This window comes from Diadema antillarum, unplaced genomic scaffold (assembly GCF_040938485.1).
Source record: "Diadema antillarum isolate AM-2024a unplaced genomic scaffold, OU_Dant_1.0 seq00000423_RagTag, whole genome shotgun sequence".
Classification (NCBI taxonomy): domain Eukaryota; kingdom Metazoa; phylum Echinodermata; class Echinoidea; order Diadematoida; family Diadematidae; genus Diadema; species Diadema antillarum.
In genome coordinates, this window is record NW_027271406.1 from 647,501 (window position 1) to 669,069 (window position 21,569).

At 38.7% G+C, this 21,569-nt stretch overlaps 1 protein-coding gene across 1 annotated transcript in view; it reads right to left on the reverse strand.

Annotated features, from left to right (window-relative positions):
• LOC139732445 (sodium- and chloride-dependent GABA transporter 1-like) overlaps nt 1-20,988 on the reverse strand; it is a 34,923-nt gene extending 13,935 nt beyond the window's left edge. The window contains exons 1-7 of the mRNA XM_071643303.1: nt 20,246-20,988; nt 4,781-4,912; nt 3,878-4,139; nt 2,953-3,085; nt 1,900-2,034; nt 1,040-1,143; nt 671-795 (exon numbers count right to left, since the gene is read on the reverse strand). Of these exons, the coding sequence (XP_071499404.1) occupies nt 671-795; nt 1,040-1,143; nt 1,900-2,034; nt 2,953-3,085; nt 3,878-4,139; nt 4,781-4,912; nt 20,246-20,465 (1,111 nt within the window). The 5' untranslated portion in view covers nt 20,466-20,988. The remainder of the gene's footprint in view (nt 1-670; nt 796-1,039; nt 1,144-1,899; nt 2,035-2,952; nt 3,086-3,877; nt 4,140-4,780; nt 4,913-20,245) is intronic.
• Between the last annotated feature and the right edge of the window lie 581 nt (nt 20,989-21,569).

A 21,569-nucleotide genomic window follows, 5' to 3' on the forward strand; every position in this document is an offset into this window, starting at 1 on the left:
AAAGTCTTTAGGCAAAAGGGAACTTAGATTAACTTTGACGACTCACGTTCGTGCCATTACTTTTCATTTAAACATCCTCTTTACACTTCTGATGACAAAGTCCACACAAATACTGTCGTGTCATTAGGTCCAAGGAGTTTTTCTCTCTTTGTTCAGACTTCACTCGGCTTTCATCGTTTGCATTGTGTGAGTGTACAACAAACAAAACCACCCATACCACTGGACCTTTGGTCAAGTTCGAGAGCAAATTAAGCTAAATGCCAACTGTGAGTAAACAAAATTAAGGCAGTAAGTGATATGAACACGTCCCTAATGAGCATATGGACTTCGTGTTATGATTGAGTGATTGATTTAGTGGGACGGAACGAGCATACATGTACATGCGAATATATTGTCGGAAATGTTCTGGTAATGTAATGGCGGTACGGAAATCAGCTCAAAGAATCATGCACATGATATTTACACAAAACGTGTTTTACCGTTTAATAACATAGAACTGTGTACCAAACTAGCCCCATGACACACTAAAATTAATGTGTACTATTTGACAGCACGACACCCAACATTTAAACAAAGTAGCTAATATTTGAGAGATATTTTCGAGCTTGATGTATACTTCTTCAGCCTATTAATTCTTGGGTCAAAAAGTGGAAAGTTTGAGTCTATTTACCTTGATCGACAACCTCTGCTACGGGAACGCCTTGCTCATGCGCCATAAATCCGAGAATGGCAAACGTAACGAAACCGGCAAATAGACTAGTTCCAGCGTTTACTATACCTACGACAACAGTGTCACTGCGGTAGAGAGAACACAATAAAATACTTTGAATGGAAGATCTTGACAGAAATTGCACATTATGGCTTCTTTTCTTTCTTTGTATGCCAATTACGCAAAATTTCTCATTAAGAAAAAAAAAACAATTATTTCATGCGGTATGAGGGTGGAAAGTGTGTGTGTGTGTGTGTGTGTGTGTGTGTGTGTGTTTGTGTGTGAGCTTTTGTTGTAATACATTGTATGTTGGAAAGTTACAATACTTACATGACTGAATTATTTCTGATAGGGTTGTAACTTCCAAGCGATATTAGTGATCCAATGCCCACACCATAGGAAAAGAAAATTTGGGTAGCAGCATCAATCCATACCTGTAGGAGAGAGAAAACAAAATCATTTCATGGACACAACGACCACGATTTGAATGATATTCAATTAACTACTGCATTTGGCACCTGAGAGATAATTGCTTAACTATCATTAATGATGTGGTTGTATTTCATCCCCACATTCCCACTTCTTGTGGCAGGATGGTCATCTTGGCAGAATAAAAGTAACATTCCTAATACGTGTTAATGACACATTTTTATCATCACTACCACCCTCAATATCACCATTACAATCATTATCATCATCGTCATATTTGTTATTGCAATCGTCATTTTATTATCATAATCATAAAAATCACCATGATCACTGAGTCACCGTCACCATCATCACCATCACCATCATCACCATCACCATATAGCCATCACCATCACCATATAGCTATTACCATCACCATCACCATCAACACCACCACAACCATAACACCACCATCATACACCACCACCCTCATATCACCATCACAATCACCACCATCACGACCATCACTCACCACCACCATCACCATCACCATCACAACCACCACCACCATCAGCACCGTCACCATCACCATCACCACCACTATTAACATCGCCATCGCTGTCGGTACCACCATCAACATCACCACGGTCAACGTCCTAATCACCTTCAATTGATATCACCATCATGGGAATAATAATGCTTTACTTTGCATTAATGATGATGACTGATCACTTGTGTCAATCTCATCGAATACCACATCGGGGACTATTCTGTAAACCTACTGTGGGGGTCTTAAGGCGTTCCCATTCTGGAGTGAGGTAGTAATCAATGCCGTCTTGAGAGCCCGGTAAGGTGACACCTCGAATCAGGAGGGCAAGGAGAATAGCGTACGGGATGAGGGCAGTGAAGTACACGATCTAGTTGAAGAGCACACAGGTTTGAACGGTGGCTTAGCACGTAATCAACAGCATGTATCACAGTTTTGTTTTTTCTTATTTTCATAGATTTATTAACATGTATTTATGCACGGACTTGTGTTGCTTCTGGCTGATATATGCATGTAAGTGAATATTATTATGATGTAATGTTATTCTATTCTGTTAATGCTTGGGAAAATGTTTTAGTCTCCTTTGGGTTTAAAGGAGACCTCCGGATGATTTTCAGATTTTTACATTTGAACAACTATAAATTAGTTATACTGAGGACTGAGTTTCAGAATTTATGATGATTGGGATGAAGAATAAGATTATTTTCGAAATTTATATCAAATTGCAATGAGCAAGGATGATGACATGGCAGGTTCACTATAAGAACGCATGAGTTGGGGCTCAAGGATGCACAACAAGAGAAGAAGGCATGCATAGATTATACACAGGTGAACTCGCAAGCAAGCGGTATTGTAATGGAATTACACTGCTACATTTCTGAAATATGTGAGCCTCTATTTCATCATCCTTGTTCAGTGTAATTTGTTTCAGGTTTTTCCAAGTATCGTTTCTCTTTTTAAGAACTACAATAAATTCGACAAATCTATACATGGAGCTGTTGATTTATGTACTACATGATGTGAAATTATGAAAATCGTCTGGAATGCCCCCTTAACTTTTAAGGAGCAGATCACATGATTTTATTATTGTTATCGTTATTATTATTCCACGTCACATCAGCTTTGCGTCAAATCAGAGAGAGGATAAAAAACATCACAAAATGTTTCTCAGGATGCCACTTTCTGCTACACATACACGTTTTGAATGAAGTGCTTGACAGGTGTTAAACCTGCCAGACTTGACAGGGGCTTTTAGCGCGCTACTGCGAAGCTCAATGAAGTTTAGTACCTTGCCAGTTTGTTTGACACCCTTCCATATACAGAAGTAGGTGAGGATCCAACCCAGAGCAAGACAGCCCACAAGATCCCACCGCAGCGACCCGATCTCATCGATACCATCACTGATGCCAAGAACTCGGTTTCTGCAAAGAGGAAAATAATAGATGTATCGAGTTTCAGTTACATAACGTCTCAGAAAATGTGTAACCTCTCAGAACCCATAGCTCAAGATGCACTGCTGTTGCGCATGATATTTTAAGCTTTGGCAATGTCAGGCTCAGCGAAGGGAGACACAGGGAGCTACAACTTAACTCATAAATAAATGTATCATCTACTCGACTACTCAACAGCGCATTCATACGTCGGATCTTTATATTAATTTATTCATTATAATTTATATCCACTTGTACTTTCGATGAAAAGCCATTTGCAATGACGGAATATCTATTAAAAGTTTGACGAAACCCAGATTTTTTTTTCAGCTGCATTGATGAAAAACGGTTGTTGTTGTTGTTGTTTTTCACCAGAAATGTGGTGGACAGACTTCTAAGCATTTCTTGTGAGCTACTTTACTGAGGGTCTAACAGTTAATTCGTGAAGATTCACACGATTTCAATTGACGATTGTGTGGAGAATAATATTACCTTGTATAATCGAGACCATTGCATGTAGCATACTGGGTACAGATAATAGAATAATTATTATTGAAATGTAGCAATTACATCAGACTTATCACGGTTTATCTTTTATGTTGATGCGATGTAATAATTCATGATACGATACACTGGAAAACTTTCACAGCATTCAAACATCGAGGAATCCACGGTGAACATTCTATTTTGAAATTTTTAGACATGACCTAGGCTTGATGAAAATAGATGACATGAATGCTTCAAATCCGTAAAACATACGGATAAGAAAAGGGTGACACTTACTCCCAAAATTGCTGAGCCGGCGACTGACCAATCGATTTGTTAACGAAAGTACCGTTGGTGGTGCAAAAGAAGCCGGTCGGAGCGCTACAGTTCACCTGAAGCTCGGGGTCGTTACAGTTGATGTCGTTCCAGTAGTTGTCGCAGTCTCCCCAAACCAATGTGGATCGGAAGGAGTAGAAGAAATAGAGAAGCGACCAGGCACAGATGACGATGTAATAGGTGTTCAAAATGGCCGAGATCGTCGCCCCTGCAAATCCCACTCCTGGTAGTGAACGAGTTAAAAGAGAGAGAGAGAGAGAAAAAAAAAAAGATTAAGAGGGTAATGTGACTACATTAATCCTTTCGTGGTCACAACAGAAGTACTCAAAGATTTGTACCTCGCCTATAATTTTCTGATTTTTACAGGCGACTCTCACATCGAAATTCAACTGGTTTTCGACTTTATAGCTGAGGAAATAATATTTTTGCTTTTCACTAGATGAAGTTCTTCACTGAATATATAAATGAAAGTTTGTGTTTCTTTGTTTAATCGACTACTGACCATTAGTATTGCTCCCAACTTTAAAAAGCAACTCTTTCAATGTCGCCAAAACAGTTTTCTGGGTTCCAATTATCATCAGCAGGAGATTTGAAATTAAAAAGTGTTGCGATCCCGAAGTCGAAGATTAATCCAACGATATTATTGTATGACACACATAATGGTGAATTATATGTCACAATACTTGCATTTTTTTTTCCAAATCATTTTAGTAAGCACTGATAATGCCCTGAAGATGTTATATGCGGTATCATCAAATCGTGTTTTTGCGTTGTTGTTTTTTATTCGAGTTTGAAAAGAAGACTGACGAGAAGAGAGAAGCAAAAGTGACTTCTCTACGGGTAAAAACACAAAGTGCGACGAACCTTTTAGAACTGGGTAAATCTCCCATACGGAGATACCACCAGTTTGCAGCTGCTGACCGAGACACACTTCCATAAAGAAGATTGGTACACCGCAGAGAACCAGCGAAATAAAGTACGGTATTAGGAAGGCGCCTGAAACGGAAAGTAAAACACAAGCAAAGATTATGATTAATGTCAAACATTAACGCATATTCAATGCCGCCATTCAGTATAATAGACATATTGTATCTCATTTTTATGATGACAAATACGATTGAGGGTGATTTTGGGGAGTTTTACATTGACATTTACCTACTGAATCAAGCAATTTCGCTTTCAGTGTTTAATCACTTTGCTAAGATTTATAATTTTTAATGACACTGTACTGACACAATTTTGATAATTTTGATGCAAGATATCGCAGGAGAGTAAAAGTACACGCACTTCTATCCTGACCCTTCCGAGTGTCCTTTGGGTAAGCCGTCTTCGAGAAACGGTTAATTGTACATACGTACATATTCATGAAAGTCTCGAAGATAGTATATGATAATAACAGCAAAGCTTTTATAACGCGTGATAAAAAGTGATTCCACTTGCCCATTATCTCTCATCTATTTGACTACTTTGTAGGGTATAACTAAGTTCTTGTATTAAAGGGGAAATCCAGTCCAAATATAAGTTAGTCTGATAAAATAGAGTAAAATCTTACGAGTTCAATGGTAAAGATTTGACTGAAATCGGATGAAAATAAGGAAGTTATGACATTTTAAAATTTTGCTAATTTCTGCAAAACAGTTCTTGTACAGTGGATATGAATAGCAAATGAGTGAGCTAGCCATGTCATAACCTCACAAATTTCCACTGATCTTGTACAAAAAATGCTGAAAATTCAATGTCTTTTGTCATTGAAGTCTGAAACGTGATGTTATTCCTCGTTGAATAACGTCAAAATAATGATCAGTTAGAAATACCAGGATTTGAGCCTCGGGCATAATTGCATTTGAATGAAAAACTGGAAATGTCAATTCTGTATGTACAAACCATATGGCAAGTTGTGAGGGGATGACACGCTCACTTTTCCATTTGCATACTCATATTGACCGTTCAACAACTGTTTCCTGAAAAATTAGGGAAACTTCGAAATGTCATAACTTAATTATTTTTCACCCGATTTCGATCAAAATTTTACCGTTGAACTCGTAATATTTTACTCTTTCTCATCAGACTAACATAAATTGGGCTGGATTTCCCCTCTAAGGTGTTTCCACAATCCTTGCCTCAAATTGTGACTGGCCAGCCTGACCATGCTGACCGAGACGGGAGGGGGCCATGTCATGGTGCACTGGTCATGACACAACACATTTTGGAGCATTAGTAGCATCTCGTGATCATGATAGAATATAATCATTCTTTCTGTGTGTATATAGGCGTACCTTTCAGAATTCATCTTGTTTGGTTTAGAGAAAACTAAAGCTTTGAATTGATTATGATACCGCAATTATTTGCTTAATCATACACAGAGTGTTAATTTTTCATTTACATATAAATTCAAGTGGAAATGGTTATATTCCCCCACCCCTTCCCTTGAAATCTCCATGGGTGATTCTTCGAAGAAAAAGTATGCAATATTGATGGACCATTGCTAACGTAACGATAGACTTAATTTCCATCGTTGAACACGTTTTCGTTCACACCGTGTTAAAGGTCATTAGAAATCGAACCATCATCGTATTTGTGAAGTATATAAGTCGGCAGATAACGTGATAACACTACACAGTATAGCGCCCTTAAGCCTGATACCATTGGGCTGATTAGGGCTAAATCAACGTCACTCTTCTTACAGTCATTGGAATATTTGTTTTAGGTCCTGATTATGAAAAAGAAAGAGAGGATCACGCAGGCACACGGCTTTGAGGACCGCATTTTATCGAATTCTATTGCATCTTGATTAAACGAGGACATGATGGAATACATGCATGTTACATTACCCGTAGAGTGTCAACCACCTACAGGTTAACGAGCTGGCAAAAGTCCATGTCACGGATAAACCAGTATTAAAGTTCGAATGGTTTTGATAACGAAATGGCCTATTTGTGACACAATAGGGCCTATCAGAGCAGCTGGTTTATCTGTTTATCAACCAGATTTAAACGAAGTTGACCTTCGGTATACGATTACGCCCAATTCTGAAGTCTCTTTATCGACTCAAGACAACGATTATAAACATACCCCATTGGAAATATTCTCCCCCCCCCCTCAAAAAAAAACAAAAAAAAACACATCACTCGAAAAAAAAAAGGGTGACTGCTTGAATACCAATTTCTGGTTCTCAAATGAAAAATAAAAAATAAACAAACTCGAAAGTCTCTTTATCAACTCAAGTTTCGTAAATCGTAGAACACATCAATTATAAACATACCTCATGGAAATAAAAAAAAAAACAACCACCACATCACTCGGAAAAAAGGGTGACTACGTGAATACTAATTTCTGGTTCTCAAATATTAAAACAAAATTAAAAAAATGTGGAAGTGAGAACCGCACGGAGGTCCGAAGTGATGTACGTGACACTGTTTTTAATCTTCTTGTATACTAGACCCCATTGATTTTCAGCATGGTCATCGTGATGCAGTAATATTTAGACACTACCCCGCGATCGTAAACAATGGCCGGGAATAACATTTGGGAGTAACCACGCCAACACGAACTTGTTACGCTAATACATACACCTGTATAAGTTTGTGTAACGTAGTTAATGTCAAAGCTCGTTGTTACGCCAAAAGACAGAGCTGTCAAAGATTGCATGTACAATGTACTTTGTCAGGGGATATGGATGCGCATGCATTGTGTTTAGTAGGTCATAAAAATGAAATTTTCCACAGATCTGTTATAACACCGGAGGACGCGTGGTCAAGATACCAGTAGGCACTGTGATCTGTTTATGATGTCCTTTTTGTTTGTTTTTCCATCACGATCCACCACGCCATGTTCAGTGATAAGTCCTTCTCGGTGATTGGTTGCCGTCTATTGTCTTAGTCATTCGCTGATTAGACAGATGTTAATAATGATCTAATCTTCTTTGCGCCATTTTTTCCTTGTTAATATTTGACTACACAATGGGTGTGCTACCCTGGTTCCAAACACACATAATGGGCGGAAAATCGACCTTTGTTTCTCTGTAATCGACTTGCATACAAAGATTAGTCGGCGTTGCTGTGAATAGTGTGGAAACTTTACCAACGTGGTGGTATAGGATGCAACTGTGATCTGATCGCTCTGCTGTTTTTTTTTTTATCTTTCTTTTTGTGACATCATGGACTTAGTTCGGTTGAGAGAATAAATAAAGGATCGGAAAATCTGAATATTCACGCATATCAATATTTAGAAAAAATATATTTTATAAAATGACTTCCTCCTGAGATGATGGTTAAATGTGAACTCCTTAACTAGGCATAATGACGTAAGTTATATTGCTGCTATCACACACAAACACATACATACATCCACGCGCGCGCGCGCACACACACACACACACACAAATCACCAGAAATAAATTCATTAAGTCCTATTAATACATTATAGAATAAGACCGAACACTTTAAAGATGTCTCAATTATTCAATTCCAGAAATCGTAGAGAGTTGATTAATTTAGCTAAATTTTGTAAGGAAATAATGAAGCTCCACAAGAAATAATTATTACCTATATTTGCTTTTGTGTTTTTTATGTTAATATTAGGTATTTACAATGTTTTGCTTTATACTATCGGAATCACTTTCATCTGAGTTATTATAGCCCTGCTTTTTTTAACTGTTTCGTTTGTCTTGCTTCTCTCTCTCCCCCTCTCTCTCTCTCTCTTTCTCTCTTCTGGATCCTGCACCATTCTGCATGTATATTCTGTATATTTTGTAAATAACATGCAATTTTCTGTATATATATGATTTATAATGTATTAACTGATTTCATTTGTTACGATGTTTGTTCAAATTCTCTTCCACATCCTGACTTTGTTTGGGTGACATAAGAAAATAAAAAGCCATTGTCATTGTCATTGTCAAACCATTGTCATTGTCAACCAGCACAATACTAGTAGTTGTATACGTATGTACAGTGTAAGTTAGACACCTGTCTGTATGAGACAAACTGTAACAGTTGTTGCTTGGAAGTTCTTTCCTTTCTCTACGCACAATAAAATTGCCCCCCCCCCCCCAAAAAAAAAAAAAGAAAAAAAAAGAAAAAAGATGATTAACCTAAAATCTGACCGAAAATTTTCTTCCAATTTCATCTGCTGTATACCAGTTGATCATCATAAGCACGTCGACGTGCTTATCTCAGTGGATACCTAGCCGACACTGTAGAATTAACCAACACTATAATCACAGTATGCAATATCCGCAGAATAGTACAATCAAACGTTGACGCTCAATTCTACACTCATGATTATTTTTCATCATGTTGCTCTTGTCTCCTTGAAGTCTCTAGACGCCCATGAACTCTGCAGAAGGCCACGTTCAACGTCCAGCAGCGCGCCAAACTACTGGTAATCACATATCAAGGTTCCATGGCTACCAGCGTGTCTCAGCGGATCTCGGCTGTACAACTCTCGTACAATGCGATACGGATGGCGGGACATAATACGTCCTGCTGCATCATGATATTTGAAAGTGACCTGGGAAGACCTCACAAGATGCACCAAAATATTTTCAGCATTCACCGCGCGATGCAGCCGGGTTTATGCATTGGGAAAGTGATAAATTAAACTATATTATACATAAATTTTAGGATAGATATTGGCGTAATATCTTGAACATGCGAAAACCCACAACTTAGTTTCTCCTTTTGTGCATGTGTAGACACCGCTTGAGTCAGCATTCTAACCGTTGATCTCAAATCTATTTTATTCTTCTATATGAGCATAGGGCCTACATGTAAATGAATTGATGAATGGAACGTTAATAGCTCTTTATAGAATGGGTTCTTCCATTGGTAGGGTGTTTGCGTTATCCATGCAATGAACATGCCGCACTGTCTTCTAACAAAATTTCTCCACAATGTCTTTCCCATGATTCCATGGGCTCCTTAGCAACAGCAGTAATAAATAGTGCCATGATGAGACTCCTGAAATGTAATCAAATAAGTTGAAAGAGCATTTCGATGCCTCGTTACAATGGGGACGGTCTCAGAATTTTGGCAACGGCTATCACTACCAACACCATATAAGGGATTATGTATCCATGAAGTGCAGTGTCTCCCTTTAAGTTTAATGAAGATGCACGGTGGTGTCTGGATTAAGCATCAGAAGTATCCTCATGTTCAGTTTCGATGCGCTGGCGGTGCAAAGGGGAAGTGGGTGTTTCCCATCCCCCTTCGAACTCAAAACGCGACTGTCGGTCAGTGCTTCTAACATGCTTTCAGCTAGAGATTGCGTGGACATACGATCGCTAAGGCGCCTGCTCCCAGGACCCCTGCAGGAAATCGAACGCACTTCAAACTGTAGGCAGTATGTCTGGTGAAAACATCACGACAGTGCTCAGCATCCGCATCATGTTATGTATTCTGTGCGATATTTTGTTAACCGAAAACTACACTATAGTTTAATGTTGACTCTGCAGACAGAACGCTGACAAAGCACATGGTTCTTATTAGGTTTCTTGGGTTACGGAAGTGAAAGAACAGTACAATATACATTGTTATATAGCAGTATAAATACTAGAGGCTCAAAACGCGAGAAACACATTCACTGAAAACCATGTTTCTGTGTCCCATGATCTATTTTGCACTCATGAGGTTGTGACATGGGCATTGAAGTGCAGCATTGCTTCTGCATAGGAGAGTGAAGATTGCATCATTCAACTTTCATGGTCTTGATATTCTTACTTGTTTTTATTCATTGGCGATACACTGTAACCGTATATAATCATTCCTTTTCAAGAACTCATTTGACATAGCTATTATTATGACCAATAAAATAATTATGCTACGCGGTCTGTTCACCGCCTTAAAGCAGCATTATAAACACTATACTCAGAACACGACGAACTGTGCAGATTCCCTCTAGGGCTGAGAAAAGAGAACTCAAGATGAGGACGGTTTCTCGAGAAAACCGTGACCCAGTAAACTGTTACTGAGGTGAAAGTTCAAGTTTACTGTAAACCCATACCTCGGCAGACAGCGAGTATAAATTGCTGCTGAAAGTCGCAGTCCTATTTGTACCCTGTACTTGATAGTTGTGTCTGAGATGAAAGAACATCCCCATTCGTAGTTGTGCCATCGCTGAGAACACACACGTACCTATTTTATTTTACCCCATCTTGATCCACCAATGACCATGCTCGTATATAGGCCTATTATATTACCCATGTTACACATACTGATATGTTAAAAAGGGGGCAACCTTCAAAAGAACAAGCCTTCGGCAAAATAGTTGCAAGTCACTGAATACGCAATTGTGGCAAGTTAAACTGGATGCAACCATTTGCGTTGTAATCGAAGGTTCAGATTCATTAAAAACACTTGATAAACGTAGTGACAGAGCAAAAACCAAATATATGTATATATATATATATATATATATATATATATATATATATATATATATATTTGGGGGGGGGGGGGGGTGTTTCCTTGCTCTTTTGACTGCAATCCTGGTTACCTGCGTGATGATTGCGAATCTCTGATAATTACAAGCTCTGGATCTGAGGTAAGTTGCACCACTTACTATACTTGTAATACACATGTTGTGAAACTCAATAATCGCGTTAGGATTGGTCATCGGAGAATCTTGAGGAAATACCATTTACACCTGGAAGCTTACTGCCTAGACTATACCTCTGCCTCAAGTTTGAAATAGGAGCATTAAAAGTCCATCTGCGTCACTTTTACGTGATGCACGATCTGGCCAAATGCCAAACAACCCGCGCGGTCTGAATTCTCGAAGGAAAGGTATTCCGTTCTTGCCAACACAAACACTGCAGTGAAGACGCGGCAACCACTTTCCTTTTTTTCCCCTCTATTTCTTTCCACTTATTCCATGGCTGGAATGCTTCAAAGACATCTCTAATAAAGCTATAAACACGAATTACTCTTTGAGTAAGACGGCAATATTCGAGATGATAATAGTAGTTTAGCGGCAGTTGAATGTCAAGTTATTGATAAATCACAATCCCAAACTAGAAATGTTGCTTTGGCGACTGATGGTATGCCCAGAGCTCCGCTATATATCGCATTGTTCTCCCAATATAGCATAGGTCTACAGTATTGACAATGCGAGACGAGTTTCACCGTATGATTGGCAAGATGTTGAAATGACATGTTGGAAAGATTGATGGTAAAACCCCATGGTATAATGTGCTGTGGTTGTTCCTCCGTGAACCAAGTTTCATTCGACCTTTGACCCTTGACCTTTGACCTCATAGCCTACAACTTTCTTCAAATAATCACACGTCGGGGTAATATACACACCAATATTCATGGCAATTCTGTCAGTCATTTAACCAGACAAGAAAAACAGTGAAATTCCAAGCATTTCCACTTGACCTTCGACCCCATGTCCAAAAATTTCTCCTACAGATCATTTGCGGTAATTTAAGTATCAACTTAAGTGTATACATTGAATCATTTTGTAAGGTATGAAGATATAGTGTAATTTCAGCATTAATTAGTTAAATTTTACATTTGAGCCTTAAATTTGACCTTTGAACTATTATCCATGACCCAAACTTTCCGAAGATATTCATTGTCAGGCAATACATAGGCAATGCATGTGAATGTATTGCCTTAAAGCTTCATGAAGATACTAAATAATAGTGAAACGTTAGCATTTTCAATCGATCTTTGAACTTTCATTCCAGCGCCCACTACTTTCCCTCTAGAATTTTTATTTGGTTATATTTACATGTATACAATAAGTTTCACGGAGATAAATTGCTCATACATTCCTATTTGACTCCTTTCAGCCGAAGTTCAATGACCTTTCCCCTTGCCCTTTGTCCTGCATCTTTCATTTTTCTTACCTATATTATTGATTACGATAACTTTTGGCAAATTTTCTTTTGTCGGATAATCAAGAAATTCTTTGACTGTCAGTTTGTTGTTGTTATTCACTAGAATTAAATGGAGCACTCTATAAATTTGATACTGCCAGCTATGGCATTGCCGAAAGGATGAGAATGGGAATATACATTTCTCAAGCATAAAGTTTGGAAGCTTCATTGTGAAAACGAAAAAATAAAAAAAACAATTACAGAGACATCATTCTTACCCATCCAAACAGAGATGGTTATCAGCATTTACATCATCGAAAAGAGGAGTACACATTAAACAAAAAAAACAACAACAACTATCAGTACGTTCATACACAATAGCCAAACATGATTCTTCAGAAGAGGAAGATGTATTTCAGCAGCCGGCAAAGTCGAGGAGTCTTGATATCCGAGGTACGCGGTATAATATTGCAGTTAGGGAGGGGTGGAAAGAGGAAGGGGCAGTGATGTCGCTCGTGTCATAATTACAAAACTCTTCGAGGGAGATCGATCGTGGTGCTTGGTACATCTTTTCATGAAAAGAACTACGTACAGGAACGTCGATATATTGTAGCAAAAGTCGAGAAAGAAGGACTCACATAGTCCTACAGTTCAGGAAATCTCGGGCGTATTGACCTTTCACCCTGCATTTCGGAATGGTGAGAAAACAAGCTGGCTGGCATTTGTTACATGTCGAATGCAATTTCGTCAAAAGTTTGGGTAAGGAAAAAGAAAAATGGAAAATATACTTGCGGCAACCCATCAACACTGATACAAAGCCACCGGTAGCTTTTGTCCTGTTCCGAAATCGTTAACTATATGCTTAATAAAATCTATATTGTTTGAACGGGTCCTCGTGCTAAAATCGGTGTTATCATGTAATTCTTGGCACGTTTTTTCATACAACCGCTTCATCCTGCATGCTGATTATAATTTGTACGTATATCATTGTATAAATTTCTTTTTACTTAGCATCTTCCGTCATGCAGACCAATGTCATACTGACCTGCACAGTTACCTTCCTTATTGGAATCGGACATGGTGCTATCCTTATAAATACAATTGAGGGATGTCGTAACACGAACAAAAATGTAGTTGTGACTAGTGAGATACATTTAAGTGGTAAATAAGAGTATAATACATGTCAATATCAGCATCACTATAGGGCCTAACCAATCAGCGGCGCATCCAATGGCACAAAATATTACCTGCTTGTATCACTAGTATTCCACTGTTACAGTTTGCTAGGCCTGTTACGATATTATGCATTATATTTTGGATTAAAAAAAAAAATATATATATATATAGTGATTGCTTAAAAGACCTGCACGTGAGGTATATTCAGGTATGTCAGAATTTTGGCATGTTTGACACTCCACTCTATTTGCAAAATGACGTCACATTATTTAGAATAAACTATTTGTGAAATGATGTCACAAGCAATTGTGACATCACAAAGCGATTCCGACATCGCGCACTGCTTCGCACCGTCACTTTGTGAAATGTGTCTAACAAAGTAATCGTGACATCACAAAGCAATTTTGACATCGTGCGCTGCTCCGTACGGCCAGTGTAGGATCCCTCCACAACATCGTATCCACCACATCATGACTTCTTGCGTCACATTTTCCCCTTCCTGTGTTTGAATTTTCGACCAGAATATTAAACAAATATATCATGCCTAAATTTTTCGAGTTTCTGGTTAAAACTATGGGCTTCGGTGCCTGTACTATTCACTTCGGTCTGCGTAGCCCTTTAGTGAATTGTACTATTTTGGATTCACCTCTGCCCATAGTTTTAACCAGAAACTCTCAATGCAAAACATTTTGTATAATGTCAATACAGAACATAATTGTATTTCTGTCTACGTCGACTGCTATACCTCAACTGTTACAAGTATTCGAAGCAGCAGTATAATCCAATTATAACCTTTACTATCGCACGACTACGCAACTATTACTTTTATCGTTTAATCGCAAGTTATGAAATCGATTTTGAATGGTATGTTCTTAATTATAGCGAGGAAGATAGGAACAGCAATCAGACTCACAAAATACATGCATGAGACTGAAAGGAGACTATACAATGGAACAGAAAGTAAGTCACGATCGTCAATCGTGCTTGGGGAACCCGAGAATCGTTTGGCACTTTCTGCTCTGGAATAAGGAACATGGGGACTCGGTTGTTGTTGTTTTTTTTTTAATCACTTATTGAGCTCCTTGGTGTCATATTATTAACCATTATATGTCGTATTGCACATCCTCGATAAATTTCAGCATCACTGAAGGGTTACTGGGTGTCAACGCTGAATCGAAAAGAAATGCTTGCACGCATTTTGCTGCTCAGTTAGGTGTGATGTTTAACGCCTTGGTGAAGAGTCTGGTTCCCTTTCACTGACAAATGATTAAATTTCAAGATATGACAGGCAATACATGCAATGTCAAAATGTCTTCTAAAACGGAGTCAAAGTGGACATGTTCATGTGCAAACAACACTTGGTAAGTATATAAGGATGCTTTGAAAATGGTTCTTGGAGCTCCTGAAATTGAGATCAGTTTGAATTATACATTTTTTTTTTTTCAAAAGTGTAGGCATACGTAATGGTGATAAAGGAAAGAAAATACAGATCGGGTTGTGGAAAACAAAACAAAACAAAACAATTAAATCGTAACTTGGGGCTCCAGAGAGAAAATCCTCCAGGACATAATATATTGAGCTCAGGGTTCCCGCATTTTCAGTTACAGACCATCAATGCTTTCATCGTATAAAGTTTGTTATGAGACTTGTATATGACAAACAATAATGTCATTTGAACCTTCGCTTATTCCTTGATGGCCAGTCTAGTTGTAAACATTCTACAATTTTTTTAGGCCAGTTCTCATCCCCAAACAAAATGCTGTGAAGCTATTTGTTATGTATGAGAACATAATAGTCATTTCAAAAATTCTCGACATGGGGAAGGTTGTAGTGCTGTATTCACACATCAGATCTCCGCTCATTTCTGAATTCTTTCGTTATACAAACGTCAACTCAATTTAAAATTAAATCTCAACACACGCAAGCGCATGCAGACAATCCAAGTGCACCGAATACTAGTACACCAAATCAAAACCTGAGTAAGAAAAGTAGTCATTATTAAGCTCGTTTTCATGCCTCCACACATTGCCTTTTTACCTGCAATAATCATACTTTTTTTTTCTTTGAAGGAGAAAAGGAAATATCAGTGACATGGAGACATTAAAACCAAGGAAAGAAAGATGGACTCCCCTTATGGGCTAAAAAATCTGCGAATTTAGTCGGTCTTGTTACATAATAACTGCCTTATCTGTTACATTACTGCAAGGTTTTTCTAGATTTTCGCGCGAAAGGACGAAGTTGATAACAAACATGGAATATATGCGATTCATTACCCATTTGTTAAACAGTGTAAAGTACCAACAAAATAAAAAGTATATGAAAAATATAACCCTAGTATACTTTTCAAATTGTCGTGTTAAAATACACACAAAAGCACACAAAGATACAACCAGGAGTAGGTGTACTAATCATTTTTATCCTGGGTTTTTCTCCTCTTCCATTTCCACCCCTCCCCCCTCCTCCTCATATCATCATGACGCAAATACCCTTTTCCGGGTACTTTACTTTACTGCATACTAATTGGTAACGATGTTATATTGCCAAAATCTTTGTGTAATATTTTCTACTGGTAACTCTGTATTAATTCTCCTAAAGGTCAACGTTTGGTAACACGATCGAGTATATAATAATAGGCGTACTTGCTTATGCTACCAAATCCCTGGCTGCGCTTTCCACACTTTCAAATACTTATAGTATCACGTGTCAAATTTCGTATTTTTTTTGCTTTAAAGTTTCTTATCATGTCGGCGCTGCGTGAATACGTGGCTACTGCGGCTGTGTCATCACTTATGTGCTTTCAGTGTCAGTATACTTTGACTGTCAACTTTATAAAGAGCATTGCTACTTTGCACAGACGAAGAAGAAACATGTATAAAGATCCAAATTCAAAACTTTGAAGAACTGTAATAGTCGCGATGGGCTTCTCCCCTTTATTTTGTCGTATTATTTTGTCGTATCACCCTGTAGACGAATCCCCCTCCCCCCTTTTTTTTTTCTCTCTCTCTCTCCTTCGTCTTTTCCTCCGGACATTTTTCTTTCTTTCTTCCTTTCTTTCTTTCTCTCTGTCAGGCGATCTCCATCTCAAACGACGCGTTTCGGACAAGGTAAGGTCATGCACCCTTTCACCGGAGTTCTGAATGAAATGGGATCAAGTGATCAAGCTCCGGCGGTTGGGGTATTCAAGGTTTTAGCGCACCCCAACGAATTCCTCCTCCGTAGGTCCATGCTCCTCCTCAGTTAGGAGTCCGTGCATGCACATGGTCTTCTAGCTCTTCACAATGAAATTTATCACTACACGCAGTATATTTAGCTACCATGTGGTTCACACGAATACAATGCTAAATCCAATGGTTTTTAACTTTTAAACAATCTGCTTCGTATCGTCACTTTTCATTTCTATTTCTATATAATGCATTAAAGTATTTGCCTTCACTTGTCAATTCTAAAGGCGATCAAAAATGATTTCTTTCGAGGGGAATGACATACAAGGTGTGTGCGTGGTCTTTTGAGCTTGGTGCGTACGTCTTGCTATGACTGAAGTTTTATATCATCCCGTATGATATATCAAAGGAGAAGGAAGGAGGTCTCATTCTCGGTGTGGTTTGATTCGCAGGAAACAAAAAAAAAAAATAATAATAAAAAAATAAGAAGATGTGTGCACAATTTCAATCATCCTACATGATGCACCAAAGTTAGACAACCACTGCATCTATACAAAATGAAATGTGAGATACCGCAATGAAGTAATCAAATCGAAGGAAATCAAAACATGCAAATGCATAAGAAACGGGTATTCAATTTATAAGCTGCCACCTTGGTTCTATTTGTGCCTTGTGAATAGTGTTTCCCTTTAATGTCGTCCTGATTATATTATACGCTCCTCAGTTTCCTTGCGAGGATTGGTATTCAGGGAGTTTCCTGGGTGGCTCAATTTTCACGTACTGGCCGCGTCCTTTCATAGCATGTTAAATCTTATACTGAGGAGTCCCAAATGATTTCCTGTTTCTATACCCTTAACTAAATTGTCACAATAAACCAGTCTATCTAGAAAGCTAATTGTATAAGGGTAGCTAGGTTAATTATCTTGGTAGAACATTACATACTTCTATTAGAGTTAATTGTATATCGTCTGTTCTTCCTCCTTCCCCCATATGTCATTGATTGCTGTAGATTGACATGTACATGTATCAAATGATTGGTATCAAGTTTAGCTTTAGAGTGTCATCTTTGTTATGGCCATCGATTGCCAACAGTACTTTGTTGTCATGTTTAAAAAAAGTGATAGAGTCTCTTGTTTCTGTAACAGGAGGACATTGGATGTTCATTATACTTCTAAATAAATGATAAAGTATTCATTTATAAGTACGCGAAAGTTAAATTTGATCTCTTATGCCAACAATATATTATCATAAAACACAACTCCAGGGGCTGCTACTCAAAAGGTTATTATCGCAGGTCATATAATACTGACAACTGTCCATTGACCACCTGACCCATAGTATATTTCAGGTAAACATTGTAGTAAGTCTATTCTAGTTAGAGGAGCACAACAGGGCGGGAGAGCAGGTAAGAGTCTTGTGATATGATTAGTTTATGCGATATTTATGTACGCTGTTTCAAGAAAACGTTGGAAACTATCAAATTCCACATATTTCCTAGCAAAGATCCGATCTGATGAAACCCTACCGTTCTGTTTTTTTGACTGTTCTCTGTCCATTGAAGTCGTAATAAATAGTTGGTATAAAATTGCACTTTAAATAAGTTCCTGCTTAACGTTCCTGCTATCCAGTGACAGTGTCTGCCCCCTCGCCTATGGATCCTCCTCCTTCGTTCTCCGTTCTTTCGCCTCTGTGCCCACCCTTGCGACGGAAAGGTCACGGGAGGGTAGCCGTATCAAGTTATGCGAGCATTCTCGGCTCACACGAAGAGACTCTACCATCATAGCGAATGCGTGTAGCCAAATGGGATCTACTTTCTGGGTTGCACGTGCACACGTTTTACGTCCCCATTTCATTGACAAAGAATTCTTTACTACATACTACACCCACAGGCACACACATAGCCCATCCAGCTTCTTGGTAATGTTGGAATATTATATAGGCTACTTAAAAAAAAACTAACAAAACGCAAACAAAAGAAAACCCGGATCACTGTTGCGTTCGACTTGTTTTGGAATATTAAACTCCAAGAAAATTAAGCCTCTCCATCACTTTCCAAGATTTCATAGGATTCTACGTTACGATCTGACAGGGGAAAAATATATCACAAAAACCGAGAGCAACGTAAATCATTTGAAAGAACCTGGCATATGGCACGAGAGAATCCAGGGAAGTGCATTACTGCCTTCGGTCGTATAAGCGTTCAAGTTGTTCAGCGCTAGCTCCGGTGAAAACCATGGGCACAGCAAAACCTACAACTCGCATGTAGCAAGGCTACAACGCGATAGTCGGTCTGGATTTTATCAACGAAAAACTGATCAAGTCTAAATGTTATTTTATTTTTATTTTTTCTTTTTAATTGGGTAAGATTGTCAGGATGCGTGAACAATACTCATTACTGGAGTAAATATTAGTCTGTCACGTACACTGTACATACAGTAGCATAATGGTCCTTATAATTCTATGGCTAATTTCAACAAAATGAAAGTGTAAATAATGTATTATTTACTATTAATGATAGAGTCTACATGGCAATGCTAGTCCTACCGCATGGGCGTGGGCGCGGGCTAAATTTATCCGAGTGTAACTGTGTAAAGTGTACAAAAATATAGAATCTAACGTTAGATCTACTAACTCAACTGTTAGATCTCTGTTAGACTATAGAGGTCTTATTTTAGGGTGACGGTAACTGGCGTGGATTTTGTTCAGGAACTGAAAACATTCTGTTGTGTAGAAATGAAATGAGCCTCCTGACACAGTTGAAGTATTTGTGTGTGTGTGTGTGTGTGTGTGTGTGTGTGCGTGACTGGTTTGGTTACTCACTGAACATCCTCATTGTGAGTGCTAGAACAGCTTTTCACTATTTCTAACGTTAGAGACCATCTTATCTATTCTTTCCCGAATGATGCTAGTTTAAGTTAGTGGTAAAAGTTAAAAAAAAAAAAAAAAACAAACAAAAAAAAAAAACCGGACAGGACCATCGGCTGGCGTCCATTATCGCGCTGCGAATAAAGTTGGGCCTTTTGGGGCAGTCCAGGGTTGCACAATCGGGTCTCCCCAGCATGTGATTTTTACTACCAGTACTCGATAAGAGTTGTCTATTGGTCTACTAACTCACTGTGTTACTGCTAGTGGATGTCAGCATGATTTACTATTCAATAATTTACCCACCTCCACCATTTTTGTGAACCAGGTAAGGAAATCTCCACACATTTCCAAGACCAACAGCGTATCCGATGCACGCCATGATGAAGTCCATCTTATTTCCCCAACCAGTTCTTTCAACAACCTCATTCTCGGTCTTCTCTGCTTCATTTTTCTTCGCTCCGACTCCGTTTTCTAAGGTATTGATCTCCATGTTGAGTCCATCGACATTGTCTTTAGCTGCCATGGCGATGCAGACGATCTAACACTCTGCTATGGCGTGAACCCAGTAGAGTAGAAGAAGCACTTCTTCACCTTCCCAGCCAAGTCGGATCAAGACGATTTAGGGCCTACGTCCAAATTCAATAAATCACAAAAACGATGGGCTCTTTCAAGAGCTGATGTAAAACTGCAGAAACTCTTCCGTCGGTGTGACTTGCGGTGGATTACCGGGTACGGAGTGGCTGGAAAGTATCGTTCGCGTTAGAGACCTAACCTTAAATTATCCGTTAAAGAGGAGATAAAATGTTGTTAAGCCTTTGGATTTTGATTGACATCCAGGCTCTGACGACCTTGTATAAGCAATGTTATTACTTCATGCATCCACTGGGTAAACGTACTGTACGTTGGTCTTCCACCGAACTCCCTGAAGTGCAGACCTAAATTGATTTGTTCGATGACTGCTCAAGCATTAAAACAATGAATTAGAAGAAGAGCTCTATATATGCTAGATCCTGCAGTTTACTAGTAGTCGGATCCACCAATAATGAGTCCTGTGTACACACTACGTACAGTACAGTACGTACGTCGGACGTATGTGCGCCATATGCGATCGAGATCGAGAGATTCGCCAATCAGATTCTTTGCGTCTTGAGAATGGCCGGTCGGTATTGTAGGTACCTCCCCCCCCCCCCCCCCCACACACACACACACAGCTATTAACACACACATAGGGACACACACGGATATGCGTACAAACGCACCACACATACACGCATAATACTGTACAACAAAGCCAATCTGATTATCCTTATGAAATCAATCAAGTACTAGTACTCTTGGAGCTCAATAATTCACACATAATTATCGCGTCAAAGCACGAGTAGAAATCGAAAGGTTTTATAGGTACATATTGATTGAACATTCTGAAAAGGGTTCACTGGGAAATTAAAATGCATTTAAGGAAGGCATATGGATGTATATGAAACGAAAGGGTCACTCTAGGAAATCAACAGAATGATGAATGAAATATTAATAAAGGATGAATGAATGAATGAATGAATGAATGAATGAATGAATGATTCCCCCTCCCCCCCCCCCCCCCCAATGTCATACTCAGTTGTCTAGTATC